This window comes from Orussus abietinus, unplaced genomic scaffold (genome assembly GCF_000612105.2).
Source record: "Orussus abietinus isolate OABI.00-Male unplaced genomic scaffold, Oabi_2.0 scaffold1, whole genome shotgun sequence".
NCBI lineage: Eukaryota > Metazoa > Arthropoda > Insecta > Hymenoptera > Orussidae > Orussus > Orussus abietinus.
Window position 1 is genome coordinate 4508729 of NW_019396017.1, and position 17638 is coordinate 4526366.

The following is a 17638-nucleotide window of genomic DNA, read 5'->3' on the forward strand; positions in this document are numbered from 1 at the left end:
AAGCGTCATCTTAAAATGAGACGGTACTATAATGTGGATATGGTTCCACCTTTTCATCAGAGTGTCGTTACCAGTACATACATCTTCTTCATAGTAGTGTTCCAATTCAATATTTTAGTTTGTTCAAGTTTGAACGGTGTGCAGTGGAAGTCACAGGTTGTAGAGGATGTTTATCGCCTAACTTTTTCTCTGCCTCTTGCCAATCCGTGGAATGATACTTAATGCAAAATAATAGTAATCTTTAAAGTGATCTTCGCTGTTATTATTCCTGACGGGCGGAACCGTCATCTCGTCTCCGAGAAGGTGGCATTAAATAACGAATCTGGCGGCGTAACCGGCATCCTTGTTCACCCGTTCGATCGATCAGTCGTTCGGTTATTCGCAGAATGGAAGCCTTGATACCTGTTATTAACAAACTGCAGGATGTGTTCAATACCGTTGGTGCCGATGCTATTCAACTGCCTCAAATCGTTGTACTAGGCACTCAGGTTAGTTTTTAAATATCCCTGATGGGCTCGAGGTGAAACTTATTTATGCTTTACTTTTATTTATTATTATTACAGAGTTCAGGAAAATCCTCCGTTATTGAAAGTCTGGTGGGGCGCTCCTTTCTGCCTCGAGGAACAGGAATTGTGACGCGTCGACCGTTGGTCTTGCAACTCGTGTATTCGCCAAAGGACGATTGGGAGCATCGAAGCGCCGAAGAAGGAACTCTCGATCTTGACGAGTGGGGAACGTTCTTGCATACTAAAAATAGGGTTTACAAAGATTTTGATGACATTCGCAGAGAGATTGAAAATGAGACAGATCGCATGGCTGGAACCAACAAAGGCATCTGCCCGGAACCAATCAATCTAAAGATTTATTCAAAGAATGTCGTCAATTTAACATTGATCGACCTGCCAGGAATTACCAAAGTGCCTGTCGGAGATCAACCGGAAGACATAGAATCTCAGATACGCCAGCTGGTACTTAAATACATATGTAATCCAAACTCAATAATTTTGGCAGTGGTCACTGCCAACACCGACATGGCAACTAGCGAGAGCTTAAAACTCAGTAAAGATGTCGATCCCGATGGAAGGCGAACTCTTGCCGTTGTCACTAAATTAGATCTTATGGATGCAGGTAAATTTAATTTTGACATTATATATTAATATAAAATTGTTTGAAAACGTTTGCACTCTGGATTTTATTACCTCACTTAGAGGATAACATTTGAGGTTATGCATCCTTTCGGTACCTATTCTTTTGCTACTATGACTTTACGTATTGCATATTGAGGAACCGATGCCATCGACATCATATGCGGTCGAGTGATCCCTGTTAAACTGGGAATTATTGGAGTGGTCAACCGTTCTCAGCAGGATATAATAAACAAAAAGACTATTCAAGATTCGTTGAAGGACGAGGCGACATTCTTGCAACGAAAGTATCCCACCCTAGCTAATAGGAATGGAACACCCTATTTGGCCAAAACATTGAATCGCTTACTAATGCACCATATTCGAGATTGTCTCCCAGACTTAAAGGTAGGTGAGCCCTTGGATTATTTTAGAATCTAGCATTCAATTGACCTTTCAATTTATCTCTTGTCACCAGACTCGGGTCAACGTAATGGTCTCGCAATTCCAAACATTATTGAACTCGTACGGGGAAGATGTCAGAGACAAGAGTCAGACTCTTCTTCAAATCATAACTAAGTTTGCCAGCAGTTATTGTTCCACTATCGAGGGCACTGCCAGGAATATCGAAACGACGGAGTTGTGCGGTGGAGCCAGAATCTGCTACATCTTCCATGAGACATTCGGTAGAACCTTGGATTCCATTCATCCGTTGGCTGGGTTAACCAAAATGGACATATTAACTGCGATTAGAAACGCGACTGGACCCAGGCCCGCTCTCTTTGTTCCGGAGGTGTCCTTTGAATTACTTGTAAAACGTCAAATTCGAAGACTGGAAGAGCCCTCACTGAGATGCGTGGAACTGGTGCATGAGGAAATGCAGCGAATCATCCAGCACTGTGGCACCGAAGTGCAACAGGAGATGCTGCGCTTCCCAAAATTGCATGAACGCATCGTCGATGTTGTCACACAACTGCTTCGCAGACGTTTGCCGACGACTAATCAAATGGTGAATTAATGCTTACCGAGGTGGTGTGAAACAACAAAATCTGTTATACTCTGTATATTTATGATAAGGTAGATTGTTAGAAATTGTTGATTTCACATCGCCCTTGAGTGTCATTAGTGAATGCACTGAAATATCTAACTCAGTCCTTTAACATACAATTTGGTCTACAGGTGGAAAACCTAGTGGCCATAGAATTAGCTTATATTAACACCAAGCACCCTGATTTTCATAAAGACGCTGCAGTTGTGTCTTCGTTACTAAAAAATGCCGAAGTGGATCAACAGAAAGTTAACAGACGACACTTATCATCGGTACCGCCTGGTCCTATAGAACAGGTAATTACTAATGTTGCGTTTATACATCTGGAACATCCAATGAAGGAAGTCTTCGCGAATGCCATCGGGGAAATTATTATCTTTGCCTGCGACATCGGTATCGGTGTACAGCTTATACTATGTTACAGCTTAGCTAGAAGTCAGGTAACTTTTTGTCTCACAGAATAGCACACCAAAGTCAAGTGGTAGTCGAGACGAGATACCAATATTTCCGGAACACAATAAAGACCAATCGGGTGATCCAAAGCAGCAACAAAATCACTGGTTCCTGGGTAATTTGCTGCCACAGGGAAGACTGGAGTCTACCAGTGGATCCATGAACGGCTCTCCGGTGAGAAATCGTGACGAGAATGTATCTCCGAGTTCTAATGACTTACAAAGGGGTTCACCTCAACAGAAGCCTGTAAATCTACTGCCAGAAGTACCCACTCAAACTTCACGTAGACTCAGCGATCGAGAACAGCGCGACTGCGACGTTATTGGTAATACAGCGATAAAACTAAGACGTTCTTTTGAAGGAAACCTGTTGCACGTTGTCTGTAACGTAGATACCTTTCCGTTTGTTCCCTAGAACGGCTGATAAAATCTTACTTCTACATCGTACGCAAGTCGATCCAGGACAGCGTGCCAAAAGCAGTAATGCATTTTCTAGTTAACTTTGTAAAAGATAATTTGCAAAGTGAACTGGTTACGCATTTGTATAAGTCGGACCACGTGGAGACGCTCTTGAACGAAAGCGAGCACATAGCTGTTAGGCGTAAAGAAGCGGCAGATATGTTGAAGGTATACTTTAGTTCTCTTACAAGCACCTGATTTATCCGATTACATAATACCGGTTGAATTGTTCCACAGGCTTTGACACAAGCGGGCCACATTATCAGTGAGATTCGAGAGACACATATGTGGTGACCCATTCGTCCGACGAACGTTGAATTGTTTAACGAGACGTCGAAGGCTAGTCGCAAAATAGGTAATACTCTTTGCGTTAACGAAGATATTTAATTTCTCTGTGACATCTATTTGATTTCAGCTACCTGTGCAGACGCCACTGCATCAGCTGCATAACAGTCAGCCACTTGGTAATCGCCAACGCTGTCCCGGTTGTCACGTCTGCATTGACTGCGATGTGAAATTTCATTGCATCGGATTATGTGGTGAACCATCTGCACATTGACTGGGAATTTATTTTTAATTGCGGATCGTTCGTTATCGCTTATCGATTACCTCAGCCACATGTTAATGCATTCTCGAGTCACTGAATCGTACGTCTTAACTGAATCAGTTTACAGGCTCACAGATGACTTAGAAAGATGATAATCTTTCCTGTTACGGTTTTAATTACGATGTTTTAGACTAGACTTTTTGTAGCATCTCCGATCGAGAGGTATAGAGCCGTTATCGAAGCCTCTCTATGATTTTTATATTTGAATATTATTATTGGGTGGGAGGGAACTCGCACCTGTGTCCGCAAGTTAAGATTTAACTTCAGTGATTTGAGTGCGCGCCAACACCCTCAAATGGGTATAAGAGAGTAATTTTAAGCGATGTATTTCTACCGACCCCCAGTGGCATTTAGTGTGCAGCGTATGGTTGTACGATCTTTTGATGCACATTCACGAAGAGCACATCAAAGTATGCGGTGCATGACAAAGTAAATGTGTTATTCTTGAATTTGAGAACCGTGGTACCGCGTTGAACAAATATGAACCCAAGGCAGAACTGTGCTTCAGTCTATTTATTTCACTTATTGAATTCCTGACACATGAATCTTTAGCCCTTACAGGTATACCTGACTACCTCGTCGTTGATGTCAAAGTTTTTTTTTTCTGATCCTACTGCATCATCATTTTTCCACAAGACTGTCACCGATATGAAAATCCATAATGCCAGCCGTAAAGTTTTCAGGATAGGTTTAGATTGAAACAGGGATGATATCATCGGCATCGCTGGAAGTTTCCGTCGATTCGCTACCCCTTTAAAAATTCAGTTCACACATTTAATAATGATCGGATTCATTTTATTCCGTATTCATATCTTTCGTTTCCTCATGGTACATGACAAAACTGAAAAGACCTTTCGTCGATGATAAACATTTCTTAAATAACCTAATTTTCAAAGAATCTTCACACGTCCGTACTTTACGTTCATTCGGACAAACAAATAAATCTTGCAACAAACTACTGTGTAAAATCTGTTTCGGAATTAGCCATTCGATTTTACGCCAAGTGGAGGCACGTTAAGTTAGGAAATCCAGCGAATTGTCGGACATGGTTACGTCACAGTTGCATCCAAGTGGGGGAAGCGGTTGCCATAGCAACGGCGTCGCGTCGCCGCATCCGTTGCTTAGTCAGCTGATCTCGCTCGGATGAAACTGGAAGATACGCAAGGACGCGGAACGAGGACGTGGTCGGTAAACCCGGTAATTAGACCTAACGTTCGTATACGTCTTTCATTTTTATGGATTCTACGACGTTCTTGAAATTTTTCAGACACTCGCAGACCCAAGGCGTCCGGAGGCCTCGACATCGGCGGTGGGCTCCGAGTCGGCGCGTTGAGGCTCTTCCCCTCGCTGGTCGGGTCTCCTCCTCTTTGCCTCCTTGTCGTCATCCAGTGGATGGGCTTTCATTGCGTACTCCTGTCACGCTCGATCGCCCGAAGCCTCCGCCGCGACCAGACTCGGAACGGCCCAGCCATCAGCTTCGGGTCTCCGCGACTTCGGCGAACGGCCACCTCGATTCCGAAGAATCTTCCCGGGACCCTGGTGCGGACTTTCTTGGATCCACGGCTCGATCGCCGACTGTCACTCGTTACGAGTCTCGTCGGCTTCGTCGAGACTCCCAGAGTCTGTCTACGGTATCCTTGAGGTTCCTGACCGTCCGACAGCCGGACACGTTTCACCGGGGGTCCATCGAAGCCTTCTCGCTGGTGGGATCGTCCGGATTTATAAGGTATTCCCAAACGCTGGTCGGTAGCGGCCTCTCGATTTTGACATTGACATTGAAAACGAAAAGATTCGTCGACTGGGTCGATGCCGAGGACTTTTGCTCCGCGAAATTCGCGATTCACTCGCTGGAGCATAATATGCAAATTTTTTTTTCTTTTCTTTTTAATGCCATCGAGTGTTTCGTAACGCCATAACGGACACTTCCTTCTCCCGTTTCAGTGGATAAGGCATCGCGGATGTCATCCGGTACTCCGTGAATTTTTTATCTCTACCGTTAGACCACCGAGACTATTTTTCTTCGATTAATCAAACGTATCGTCTATTGATTCTTATCAACCGAGGTACACCTGTTGACGCTCCCGATTATTCCAGCTGCGATTAACGTCCAGCTTGTTCATATTTTTTACTCCAACCCGTAACCCAGTATTCTTGTCTAATTCGTTCGAAATTATCCGTGATGTAATTCACCTCAATTGGAAAAATCACGATTCAATCCAGACATTCAAACGGCACTTTACGGATCGAGAGATACGATCGCGACATATATCCCCCGTGGCAAGTTCTTCGTTTCTATACAACGTTACAATTGTCGCATTAATTGAGGACGTATCTATGAAACTCTTGACGCAACCAAGCATGCACGTGCGTTAACGCGCTGTCCTTCGGTCGCAATCGTCGTTCCTTTAATCGAAACGATCGTCCGCCCCTCATCGGGAAGTAAACATCGTTAACTCTCGCCTGTACGTCGAGGAACGAGAAACAAATGGACGAGTCGAAAGGGCTGAATTAATTATTCAATGAGATATTACTTCGGTTACTTCGTAACGTTCGAAAAAAATATTGGCCGACGGTGACAACTGTACGATCGTATTTGTGAGAGTTCAATACAAATTCAGAACGGCAATCATCGAAACGAACACGGAGCACTCCGGGCGGAACAACGAAGAATTCAAGAGTCAAGGTCCAGGGGCTCTCGGGATCTCACCGTCCGTTAATTCTTTGTCCGCGCGAGAATAACCTTGCTTTTAACATTTTTTCTTATCCGATCAGGCGATATCCGCGTGATCGCCAAGAGATAGATTTGCCTCGGTGGGACGTTCGTTAAACGGCAACGCGGTCTTCACCGACAAAACGGAATTTTATCCAGGCGAGGAGAATTAATTCCGGGTTTTCGGCGTTTCCGAATGAATAACGGCAATGCCGTTCTTCCGCGCGATTTCTTTTTAAGCGTCATTTTATGCCATCATCGATCCGCTGAATCGCTTGCCCAGATATGACGGTTGATCGACCACGCGCGAACGTCTTTTCATTAAAGGTCTCGAATGAGAATGAAACGAACTTACGCATTACCGTCACCTATGGTAGGTACACCGGCCGTAGTTGGGGCCGGACAATTCTTCGATTCTTAGGTAGAAAAGTGGCATGAAAGCGGTCGAAGAGGATCGACAGATCCCGGTGATATTTTGGTTGTATCAAAGCGGATCGTTCCCCGCAGTTCCCAGCCGCTGCAGGCGGGTGGGGGCGAACACGCGGACGCCTGGTGATGTGCACGTGATTCCGGCGTGCCGCCGCGAACGACATCGACCGCGCTTCCCCTCCTCCGGCCGCTCCGCGTTGCCAACCGTGACATAATTACGGCTCGGTTGCGACGCCCCTCTCGCCGAGCCCCCGTCCCGTTTTCAAAATCGGACAATTATTTCTCCCGATTACGATCCTTTCCCGGGTTCTTCGATTCATCCACGTCAGTCTTTCGAATCTTACCGTATTTCCGTTCCGCATTTGAAACGAGTTATTGGTCACGTTTAGGCCAATAAGATCGAGGGCTTCGGGAAGAAATTCAAGATGGCGGAGCGACGGCTCACCGACTGCCGCCACTTTTACAAACGAAACGATGTCGGCGTGATACGTTTCCGGATTTTATTCTTACCTCGGGTATCTACTCTTCCCCGATAGGACAGCAACGATAATAACGTATTTAGCAAATTTTAGATCGAGGGGGTACCGACCGAGATCGACCGACGGCGGGGAAAATCCGTAATACTCGAAGAGCGGAGTCGCGCTCGTCGAAAATGAAAAACTCGTTCCATCCATTCGATGCCGCGTCGCTCGTTTAATTAATCGTCCCTGGAATTGATTTGTTTGTTTGGAAACATCGACCAGCGGCCGGTGCAGACTTTGAAAGCGATCCTAGACGTTCGTCGGGCCTCGATGATTCACGCCTCGCATTCATGAATATTCCGCGAGTAAAGACCGAGTTTCCGGAAGGCTTCCTTTGCACCCCGGCCTAAACGAGATGAACGCGTCGAGTCGAAGGGAACCGTGTCCTTCGCAGTGGGTGCGTCAGCGGCACGCTTTATGCGCATTTCGTTGGTAACGAATACCTGGTCAAATTCTGAGTCGCTCCGACGACTTTTTTCGGGCTCGATTTAACGCGCGAGAGGCCTTGAACGTTTCCACAAAACGAGGCGTCATCGGTGCATTCGCCCGGTCCATGAGCAGTCGTTTCCGATTCGGAGCGAAATTCTAGCGAGTTTGACGATAAACGCGAAGCGTACTTTTGTCTCGAAAGAAGACGCGGATTCGAACGTAGGCGATTCGTTCCCTCCAGGCACGTACGCCGTTTGTTTTTCTTCGTGCCGTCTCGTCGCGACGAAACAAAGGGTCAGAGAGTGCGAGTGCAATCGGATTATTTTTCCGAAATTCGTATTTCCTTCGGATCGTAGATGGTACCACTCCACCTGGACGGACACTCGTTTGCTTTCGTTCCTTCGCATTTTTGCTCCGTTTTTATCGATGATGCTTATCGCGTTATCGATAAAGGTGCTCGTTCCTGAATTTTTCTCCCAGATATTGTTTCCGCAAACGATTCGTTCCCTCGAGATAAGTTCGAAAAATAAAGGGCTCCTTTTAATCGCGATCCGGTCACGGATCTCGTTTGGTCCTTGCTGCAATTTGACCGATATGTCACCCGTTGCATTTACACGAGCAGTCGATACCAGGGTCGTTCACATGTCTCGAGTCACGTACCTTCGATAATAGAAACGTCACCATCCTTATCTACGGCGTGATTACCAGCGTCATAACGTCCCGAGCTTACGGAATCGGGCGTTAAATACGTGTCCGTCCGTTTGACCGGCGAATTGTTTGCTCGTAGCGAGTTTTCTGGACCTCCCCGACTCTACTCCGTAATCTCGAGAAAAGGCGAAAATTCGATCTAGAACTGCGGTCGAATTTTCGCGCGAACGGTGCATCGGGTATCGAGGTAAAATTGAAAAATTGAACCGTACCCGAAACGGATCTTCCCGAGCGCGAGTAGATCGATCATCGCAGCCGATCACCCTTGCCCCAAGGGGATGGGCCTGCCCTGCGAGCGGCGTCGAGAAAACACGCAGCACGTGTTTCGCGAGTGCTCGTTCCCCTTCCCGACCTGGAACCGCCCCTCTCCCGCGCCGGAGCCGATATAAGCCGCGCGCCGTTGCGGGCACCACCATAGAATCCAATAGAATCTTCGGTCGCGTTGCGCGAGGGTCCGCTGGCCGTTTATTTTCGCTTTCTCTTTGTTTTTCCGTGCGCGTTGTGTTCACTCCGTGCCTCGTCTTCGCGCTTCTTCGTGGTGCGTGGGAATTGCGTTCCGGCGAGAGAGCGCCCCCTTCGAGATGCCCGTCGAAGTCGCTCCGAATGTCCCACCCGCGCACAATCCTCGACCAACGTACAATGGGTATTTGCTCGTTTGAATATTTATATACGGTTTATCGAAGTCGGTTCCTTGGACCTGGAGAATTTCTCCCTTGGAGAGATGAAATGAAATTAGAAGAGCGGACTGTCTATCTACCCTTGTACGATAACGACTAAAGCGGTCGGAAGAGAAAATTGAGTCGTTCCATAAGTTTGATTAACCGATATCGAGGATATTTAATGACAACTTTGTTCGTTTAGAGACGTAACGTTTTCTACCTCCTATTGATTTTTGCAGGGAAGCCAAGATGAACAAGCTTTGCCGACAACTCTCCATCGAAAGTCCAGGAACCTCTGGCAGGGATTGCGTCTTCAGCTTCGACGTGCCCGTACCGGAAGTGCCGTCTCATGGAGCTCGTATTCAAGTCGTGTGCGCCGGGGCTTGCTATCACCCCCGACGCTCCCCGGCTCCGATGGGTTTGACTCCGGGTTTGACTCCGGGTTTGACTCCGGCTTCCAGCTCGAGCAGCCTGGCTACCGACGTCTCCGTCGAAGGCGATTATCCGACGTCCTTGCCTCACTACGGGGTGCGGAACGCGGCTCTGTTCCCCGGATACGAGGTGGCGGGCACGATAGAGTCCCTTGGGTCGGACGTCCCCGAGGACTGTGGCTACGCGGTGGGTGACCGAGTCATCCTGTACCCCTACGAGGGAGTTCCTAACGGCTACGTGGATTATTTGGTGGTTCACGACTTGAAGTACCTCCTCAAAATTCCCGACAACATGCCTCTGAGCGTAGCGGCTATGCTGCCTGCCGGAGCTCTGCTGGCCATGAACACCGTCTTCGCAGCTCACGAGCACGTCCAGGCGTTGCTGGAGGAACGAGGCGAAGGCAGCGTGTGCAAGATCCTAGTCGTCGGCACGGGAGGTTTAGCCTTATGGGCTCTCAGAATTGCGGCATATTATTTCAGCAACACGAAGGACAGGGTCACCATCACCGTCGCGTCGCTCAAGGACGAGGGCTTGATTCTCGCCCAGGAATTTAAACGGTACGTGTCAAAGAAAGAAAGGGAGCAGGGCCGTAAACGTCCGTAATGATAAAGAAAAAAGAAATACCCGTTTGCACGAACTCTGACCCACGATTTAGATATATCGGTAACGTATACGTCGTTCGAGCAGTCCCCGCGATCAGGGAAGGTACGTCATTTAGATTTAGAAGTTACGTCCGGTCTTGATACGACCGACGTAATTCGTCTTAATCGGAATCAATTTACTCTCTTGAACGGTCCGGTTGCCGTGTTAAAGTAGATCGGACGTGTCCGGATCGTAGCGAGCGCATTACTCCCAGAACTGGACGATTGCGCGAGCAACTTCACTTATTCACCATCAGAGTGCATTCTGATTTTAGGGTGAACGTGGTCCAGTGGAACGAGGACCTCTACGAGAAGCAGCTGATCGAGCGAACGATGGACGCGTGCCAGGGCTTGGTCGACGTGGTCATCGACTTTGGAACGACCTCGCGAAGCCTTCACCGGAGCGTACAGTGCCTCGGCAAAGGCGGCGTCGTCTTCGTCATCCGGGAGGTCGCCAACAGGCTGCTGCCAAAGTTCAGCAGGTGTGCCGAGGAGAGGCAACAGAGCATTCAGCCCGTGGAGCCGGGCACCTTGGAGCAGTTGAAGGAGTTGGTCAAATTGGTGGGATCCGGCGAGATAGAGCCTCCACCGCACACCGAGTACCCGGCCGAGCAAGCCCTGGACGTCGTGCACAAGCTCTGCCATTCGCAAATTCACGGAAGGGCCATTTTGCGTTTCCATCCAACCGATTAAGTCCCGACCCTGAGACTGCTCTCGGGGTTTCGCAGCGAGTACTACGAGGTTCGGGCATCGTTTCGGAGTAGATTCGCGATAACGTGGAAAAGACCCGTTCGGGATCGATGAGACGAAGGAACTCGAGATTAATTAGATGTAGAACGCGATAAGAGAAATCTTGCATTTTTGTTCTTCCGATACTTCAGTATCCGGCAGTATATCGTTCAAGCGTTAAACTTTTAAACGGTTGCATGGCGTTGTTACATTCCAGAGTTTGCATTTATCGATGACAAATGTGCTCGGTTTTGTGCGGCACCGATAATTCGTAACGTTTTCATGAGCAAATGTAAGATTAGAGGGTATTTCAATCGATATAGCGTAATTCATTCGCTATAGCGTATTTCGTTTTTTAAGGAGGCGCAATATACTCTCGTCGGTCGGTACGGCGGTACCGACATCGGTACGACGGTACGGTAACAAGTAACAAACGAAGAAAGATATTTAATTAAATCGATTGCGCGTTTTCGAGGGACATCGTGAATTTTAGATTGGCTGGACCGATTTCAATCATGAATGAGATACCGAATCGATCGGTTGGTAGATTGAGATGATCTTTAGGGTGCTGCGAAACCCCTGGTGCTGCCTCGAAGAAAAATTCAATTTTCTCCAAGGATTAAACTCGTTTATTTATTTACTTTTATATAAAGAAAAATTCAATCTTCTTATCGATGGTTCTGAAATGTAAAAATTTATTTTTCGAGATTTCGGATCATGAATATCTAGCCAAAAAATAAGGGAATGAATAATGAACGGTTAAAAGTGATAATTTTTTTTTTTAAGTTTCAGTGTACCTAATAATGTTATTATTTTTTTTATTTTTTGGGGGGGTAGGGGATGAACAGGAGCTTCGGCTTCCGAATTCGATGGACTGGGAGAGTAGAACTTGGAGTTTTAAATCACCTTAATGATTAATTTAACCGAAAAATCGATACGATGGGCTTCTTAGGTAGAGCTAGTTCCGTTAATTCAGATTTACGGCACGTGTTCTATTATATTAATTATTAATACGTCCCACAAAAGCTAATAGATCGACTCGATGGAGTAACTTCGATGAATTTGGTTTCGGCTGTTCGCGGACAGTAAAAGACTAGTCAGAGTCTATCGATGCTTCTTTGCCGTTTTCAAACTGGCAGGATTGCGTCCTGCACCTTTTTTCATTTACCGTTCTTTACATAGGTATGCATATATACGTGTGTTGTATATATATTATTATATGCATATACATGTACATATATACACCTGATAGTATTTTTTTTTAGTTATATTCCAAATCATTGATCGCGCGTTCTTGTGTTGCGGTTAAATTTATTGTAATTTAAAAGACTGTTCGTTCGTTCAAACGATTTTGTATCGACGTAGATATTAATTAGAAATTTAACTACTTCCTGTACTTTTAGGGTAACATATGTTATTGTAACCAACGTGTTTAATAATACAGTGAATACGTTTTTTATATGTTACTTTTCAAGAAGTCCTAGTTATGACGATTACAGAGGTAACAAGGAAGCAAAGGAAGTAACGTTATAACAAATAGCGTAGGTAAGTAGAAGTTAATTCGTTTAGTTGTCGTTAGCTTTGAAATAAATAAGCATCGATAGGACCTTGTATACGTACGTATAAAGCAACTTTGGCGCATAACTGCAAGTTTTCTAAGTTTGAGTCGCCGGGGAGCTTCTGCTATTTTTTCATGACGAGCGACATCGGTGCGGTTTAAAATTTGGAAAACGTATTGACACCGATTTCCGAAATCGAGGATTCGGAGTTCGGTATACTAGATTTTGAATTCGCGAGATTTCCCGCCTTTTGCCGATTCGCCCCGAGAGAACCTGCCACTCCTCGGTCACGCACGCGCGGGGTAAGCCGATAATTATCTATTTACCGGGGTTACCGAGAAGGTCGTCCGACAAGGATGACCCGCGGGTCGAGGTAAGGGGATGCACCGGATACCCGATACCACCCGATGCCCCTGGACAGGAGAGGCGACGGTCTCCGGATGGTCGGGGAGGGGGCGGCGCATTAGGCGGGCTCGCGGACCCGCGAGCGTCGTGCACCCTCCCTGCTGGTTTCTGCTGATCGAGCAAACATGGCGGATTCGGAAAACATTCGAAACGAGAGGAACCGAACAACGTAGTGCTCTCGAGTGGGTTGACAACGTGCCATGTTGCTCGATTGCGTATCGCCGACGGCATCCTGACCGACGTGCCTCGGCACTTAGGGAAAGCGCCTCCGGTTGACCGCGAAGCATCTAGGAGAAGCGACGTTCGGGTGTTCGGCTGGAAATAATAAATGGGTGCGTGGTGGTCGTGATTACGAAGGCAGAGGACTACGACCTTCGGCTCGACGGGGCCACGGCTGCGTCGCGGACACGCGCGGGTCACCCGAGGTGCGAGTGACGCCGGAGCCTGGTTAACGCGTGGCTGAAGGTTCCTGCCGTTGGCGTGCGGACTCCGGGCGGAATTCGCTGGCCAAGATGACGATCCTCTCGAAGAAGAAGCCCAGCGGGACAAAGGATAGGCGCGAGGGTGGCGCTGGCTCCGAGGTCGACGTCCATGGGGTTCAGAATGAACACGGGTCCGGCAGCATCGCTCTGCCGAACAGTCCCTATCAGGTGAGCTTCCTGCTGCTCACCTATTTTTCTCTTGCTCTTCTTTTTCTTACACTCCGTGTACTCGTACTCCTTCCGACGGCGATTTTCACGGGAAACGGAACGAGAATCGAGCTCGGAAGTACAGCTCTTTCTCCTCTCCGGTTCTTCGTTTATCTTCGTCCGTCTCTACTTTCCTGTCTATGCGTATCTCCACGGGTGGAGTCTCATCGAGCTTACCGCTACTTCGAAATAGGTGCGAGGAAGCAACGGTTTCGGCGTAGACCTTCACGGAGTACAAAGCGACCATGGCTCCGGCCCCATAGTCCTGACTGGCAGCTCTTACGAGGTGAGAACCGGAGCGGGTATCTTGGCTCTCTTGAGGAGCCGACTACGACATAGGTATACCGTTTTCTAATCTTTGATACTCTGTATGGCTGTGGGAAAGTCAATGGTGTAATCATTTTATTTTTCTTCGGTTTTATAGCGTGAATATCAATGTACTTCCCCCTGGTCCGTGATAACAACATTTTTATGGATATAAAAATATTGCCGGCACGTTCACGTAATCTTAATTACGATGTAAATTGTACAATAATTGTCCTTTTTGGTCAAAGTCTTGTATAACGTTCGGGTAAACCGACTAGATTTTTAACTGCGTTTATCGACAGTTTATCGCATATGGGTGTTTTAGACAAATGTCGATCGCCGAGAGGAGAAGCACTTTGAAGAAGGTAGCGGCCCGAGTCATGGCAAAAGACATCGCCAGCGAGCTAGCCCTCATAGGTATAGTTACACCCATTCGCTATTGCCATAACCTGAAATTTTCAATTTGCAAATACTGTGCTTGCGTACCTTTTTTTTTTGGTTCTTAAAACGTGTTTCGTGCTTCAGTGGGTGTATCGGTAGGAGTTCGCGTTCAAAACGTGAACGAGAGCGAGACAGAGGACGGGAAAGAGATAGGGAGAGGGAACGCGAGAGGCAGGCAACTCCACCAGCTGCATCTTGTAGTGGATTACAAGGTAAAAAAGAATGTTCACGTCACTTTGTTTCTCGAGCTTTGACATCTCTATGGGACAATTGGGAAATTCACGTCTTTCACTTTCTCATCGTTAATGTTTTAGGGACAGACAGTGCTATGATAAGTAATAGTCGTATGGCTATTGTAGGTAATGCTGCGAATCACGAACACGAGCTGGCCAATGGTTATAACAGTGGCGACGAGTACACAGGTCGTACTGGGAATAACCTCACCTTGGCGGAATGGCAGGAGGTAGGACGAGTTCGTCGAATAAAAATTTAGCACGACATTTTTAATTACAAAATTCCATTCTCTGTTACAGCGTGACAGATGGTTTGAGAAACGTATGCGAAAAATGGGATTCATCGTAAAAAAGATGGGAGAAGACGGTGCATGCTTATTCAGGGCAGTTGCTGACCAGGTCTACGGTGATCAAGAAATGCACGGTGTTGTGAGAAAACACTGCATGGATTACATCGTAAGTGCGTTCAAGAGACAACGATAAGTCTAAAATATCTTAGTCTTAACTTGTATCGTGACTTTTCAGGCGGCGAATAAGGAATTCTTCTCTCACTTTGTTGCGGAGGATTTCAGTACCTACGTAGACAGGAAGCGACAAGAGTACGTTCACGGAAATCATATAGAAATGCAAGCCATGTCGGAGATGTACAATCGCAGTGTCGAGCTTTTTTGCTACAGCACTGGTACGGATAACTATTTGTTCATCGATCGTGCGTGAATCTTGACAGGTGTAAGACATAGTCGTTACTCTTTGTTTGTAGAGCCTATCAACATATTCCATGGTATGCTTAAGAGCGACAACGAACCGATACGATTGTCATACCAGCGTGGTAGTCATTACAACAGTATAGTAGATCCGTATAAGGCCACAATTGGGGTTGGTCTTGGTTTGCCATCTTTCAATCCTGGCTCGGCTGACAGGGAGCTCATATCGGATGCGGTTCGTCAAAGCGAGGAGTTGCATATCGAGCAGGTAATGGAAAAGTCTTCTCGTTCGGTTGTTAGTTGGAATCGTCGAGCTCCCCGTTTGTAAATTTTGTTGGCGTTTTTTGCACTCAGACGATGTTAGAGGACAAGATAAAGGCCACGGACTGGGAAGCGACGAACGAAGCCATCGAAGAACAAGTTGCCAGGGAGAGTTACTTGCAGTGGCTGCGAGATAACGAGATGCGGAAAGCTGTAAGCACTCTACTCCTCTCGGAGCTATATAACGTATTGTACCGTTGGAAGTAATTTTGACGCAAATTAAATTCTTTACGTAAGCATTACGATCCGTAGTGATAATAAAAATTAGTTTTTCGTTCAGCGATCGGCCAGTAGCAGTAGTACGAGTACGGTAACGAGTGCGGCGCAACACAGTCATTCGCACTTTCATCCTCACGGTGGGCGTGGACAACAGCGTGGACACACATCTTCGCCGACGACCACCCAAGCGAATCAAGACACGTTGCGAAATTCTCCTAAGGCAAGGCACTATTTTAAGTCGTCGATGTTCCCCAAGTTCCGTAGGTTCCGAAAAATTGAGATCAGCGAGTAACAAGGAAAATCGTAATTGCGATCATTAGGTAAATGACTCCATGCGTTACGGCCAGAGGTCTCCGCAACATCAGTCGACGCAGGGTTCCAGCGTGGTTCACCTCCCAACGGATTTTGAGACGATGGCGACTCCTCAGGAGCCCGTACCAGGTAGTAGCAAGGAGTCTCACGCCTCGCCGGATATATCGTTGTTTAATCGGCTTCCTCCCGAGGTATTCGGTAAGTACGACTTTATTAATTACATATTTATTCCATCGTTGACCACAATTAACACCGACGGTCATTATCGAATGTGCGGAACATGGGGCAACGGTCATCTCGATATTCGATACCACGAAAGAATTAACAAATTATTACATCGTAACACTTTGTAACTAATTGACTCAAGTGCCAATTAGTTATGCACCGGATACAAGTTTACAATCGGAAGCAAATGCGTGACCTCGACGAGAGATGACCCGCGGACCGAAGAATCCTCTGACTCGCTTATTCGGTCCTTGACGAGTCGATCTGGATTTCAGGTTTAACCGACTGGGAGGATAGTGACATACTCTCGCAAGTGCTGGCAACTTCGCAACAAGAATACCTGGACAGCCTGAAACAATCGCGAGTCTCCGCTCCCATCGGAGCCGACACCAACAATCTAGAATCTAATAACAGTTAATTCGTAGGGAGCAATCGTCACATCCTTAAAGTTCAAAAAGTGGTCATCGGAGGGGGATCCAGATTTTTACGATCCGTGACATCGTCTGTGTTATCCTCTTCGTGCCGGGGCCGTTGCGACACGACCTGGCCCCGTGTCTCTTCTTTCTCTCGAGCAAGAACAGCTACGTTTGACACGTCCGATGTCGGTCAGGAATGGTCTTCGCGATCAAGTCACAGGACCCTGCGAGCGTACGTATCGCCAAATCGATACCGTACCGGGTTGACGGGTCCCGACGTGTGACTCCATTGGCATTTTTTTTCCTCTTATTTCCCTTTATTCTTTTTTTTTTTTTATTTGTTTCACTGTAAAGTAGGTACGTACTTTTTGGTTCCCTGGATTCTCGTTGAGCGGTCAGCTCCCTCGGGAGTTGGAACTCTGGCTCTCGAGGTATTCCTTGAATTATTTCCGTGCTATTCTCGGTGCGATCTCTGGGACTATCGGATCTCTCGAGCCGTTCAATAAGATTCAGGACTTTATCCGATTACTCGGCTTTAGTTTCTTTTTTTCGCCGTATTTCATTTCCGATCCTAACAGTCATCTTGTTTCTACGCTCCCACTGGGCCGAATAAAGGCGGTATTTATTTCCTCGGCTAGGCGTAACCGTTCTTTCTTGATGTAACACGATAGGCCAAAACGCTTTAGAAGACTTGGTTGCATTATTTGTAACAAAATGAATGAATAAAATGATTATGACTAACCCAGGAAAAGCGTATTGGATGTTTTAAATCGGTAAGGTGTTTAAATCAGCCGCGAGTTCGTCACCTTCGTCGGATTCGCTATCGTTTCCATTGTACCGAGACGACCTTGACCTTATCT

The 17638-nt window shown here is 46.8% G+C and overlaps 3 protein-coding genes and 1 long non-coding RNA gene across 9 annotated transcripts; 3 read left to right on the forward strand and 1 right to left on the reverse strand.

Annotated features, from left to right (window-relative positions):
- The first annotated feature begins 102 nt into the window (after positions 1-102).
- On the forward strand, positions 103-4187 carry LOC105698076 (dynamin-1-like protein). 2 transcript variants are annotated; one of them, XM_012421999.2, is made up of 10 exons: positions 103-488; positions 564-1128; positions 1285-1532; positions 1603-2133; positions 2304-2468; positions 2632-2799; positions 2866-2950; positions 3040-3251; positions 3321-3438; positions 3499-4187. In XM_012421999.2, the coding sequence occupies exons 1-9, from the start codon at positions 387-389 to the stop codon at positions 3375-3377; spliced, it is 2133 nt and encodes a 710-aa protein (XP_012277422.1). In that variant the 5' UTR covers positions 103-386; the 3' UTR covers positions 3378-3438; positions 3499-4187. The 2 variants fall into 2 exon arrangements, with proteins under 2 accessions (XP_012277422.1, XP_012277421.1); XM_012421998.2 differs by having other exon boundaries at positions 2632-2950.
- Position 4188: 1 nt separating this feature from the next.
- LOC105698079 lies at positions 4189-6952 on the reverse strand. The gene is made up of 2 exons (XR_001103901.1): positions 6756-6952; positions 4189-4441 (listed from the first exon to the last, which is right to left on the reverse strand). It is a non-coding gene; the product is annotated as an uncharacterized LOC105698079 (long non-coding RNA).
- Positions 4435-12407, forward strand: LOC105698077. 3 transcript variants are annotated; one of them, XM_012422000.2, is made up of 3 exons: positions 4435-5416; positions 9386-10135; positions 10477-12407. In XM_012422000.2, the coding sequence occupies exons 1-3, from the start codon at positions 4926-4928 to the stop codon at positions 10910-10912; spliced, it is 1677 nt and encodes a 558-aa protein (XP_012277423.1). In that variant the 5' UTR covers positions 4435-4925; the 3' UTR covers positions 10913-12407. The 3 variants fall into 3 exon arrangements, with proteins under 3 accessions (XP_012277423.1, XP_012277424.1, XP_012277425.1); XM_012422001.2 differs by having other exon boundaries at positions 10495-12407; XM_012422002.1 differs by lacking the exon at positions 4435-5416 and adding an exon at positions 8880-9130.
- A 581-nt stretch (positions 12408-12988) lies between these two features.
- LOC105698206 (OTU domain-containing protein 5-B) lies at positions 12989-17529 on the forward strand. 3 transcript variants are annotated; one of them, XM_012422252.2, is made up of 12 exons: positions 12989-13562; positions 13795-13887; positions 14233-14324; positions 14433-14560; positions 14663-14811; positions 14882-15037; positions 15107-15263; positions 15342-15553; positions 15640-15759; positions 15875-16045; positions 16146-16335; positions 16638-17529. In XM_012422252.2, exons 1-12 carry the CDS (start codon positions 13425-13427, stop codon positions 16778-16780), a joined length of 1749 nt encoding a protein of 582 aa, XP_012277675.1. In that variant the 5' UTR covers positions 12989-13424; the 3' UTR covers positions 16781-17529. The 3 variants fall into 3 exon arrangements, with proteins under 3 accessions (XP_012277675.1, XP_012277678.1, XP_012277677.1); XM_012422255.2 differs by having other exon boundaries at positions 12990-13562; positions 14708-14811; XM_012422254.1 differs by having other exon boundaries at positions 13425-13562; positions 15887-16045; positions 16638-16780.
- Positions 17530-17638: the final 109 nt, after the last annotated feature.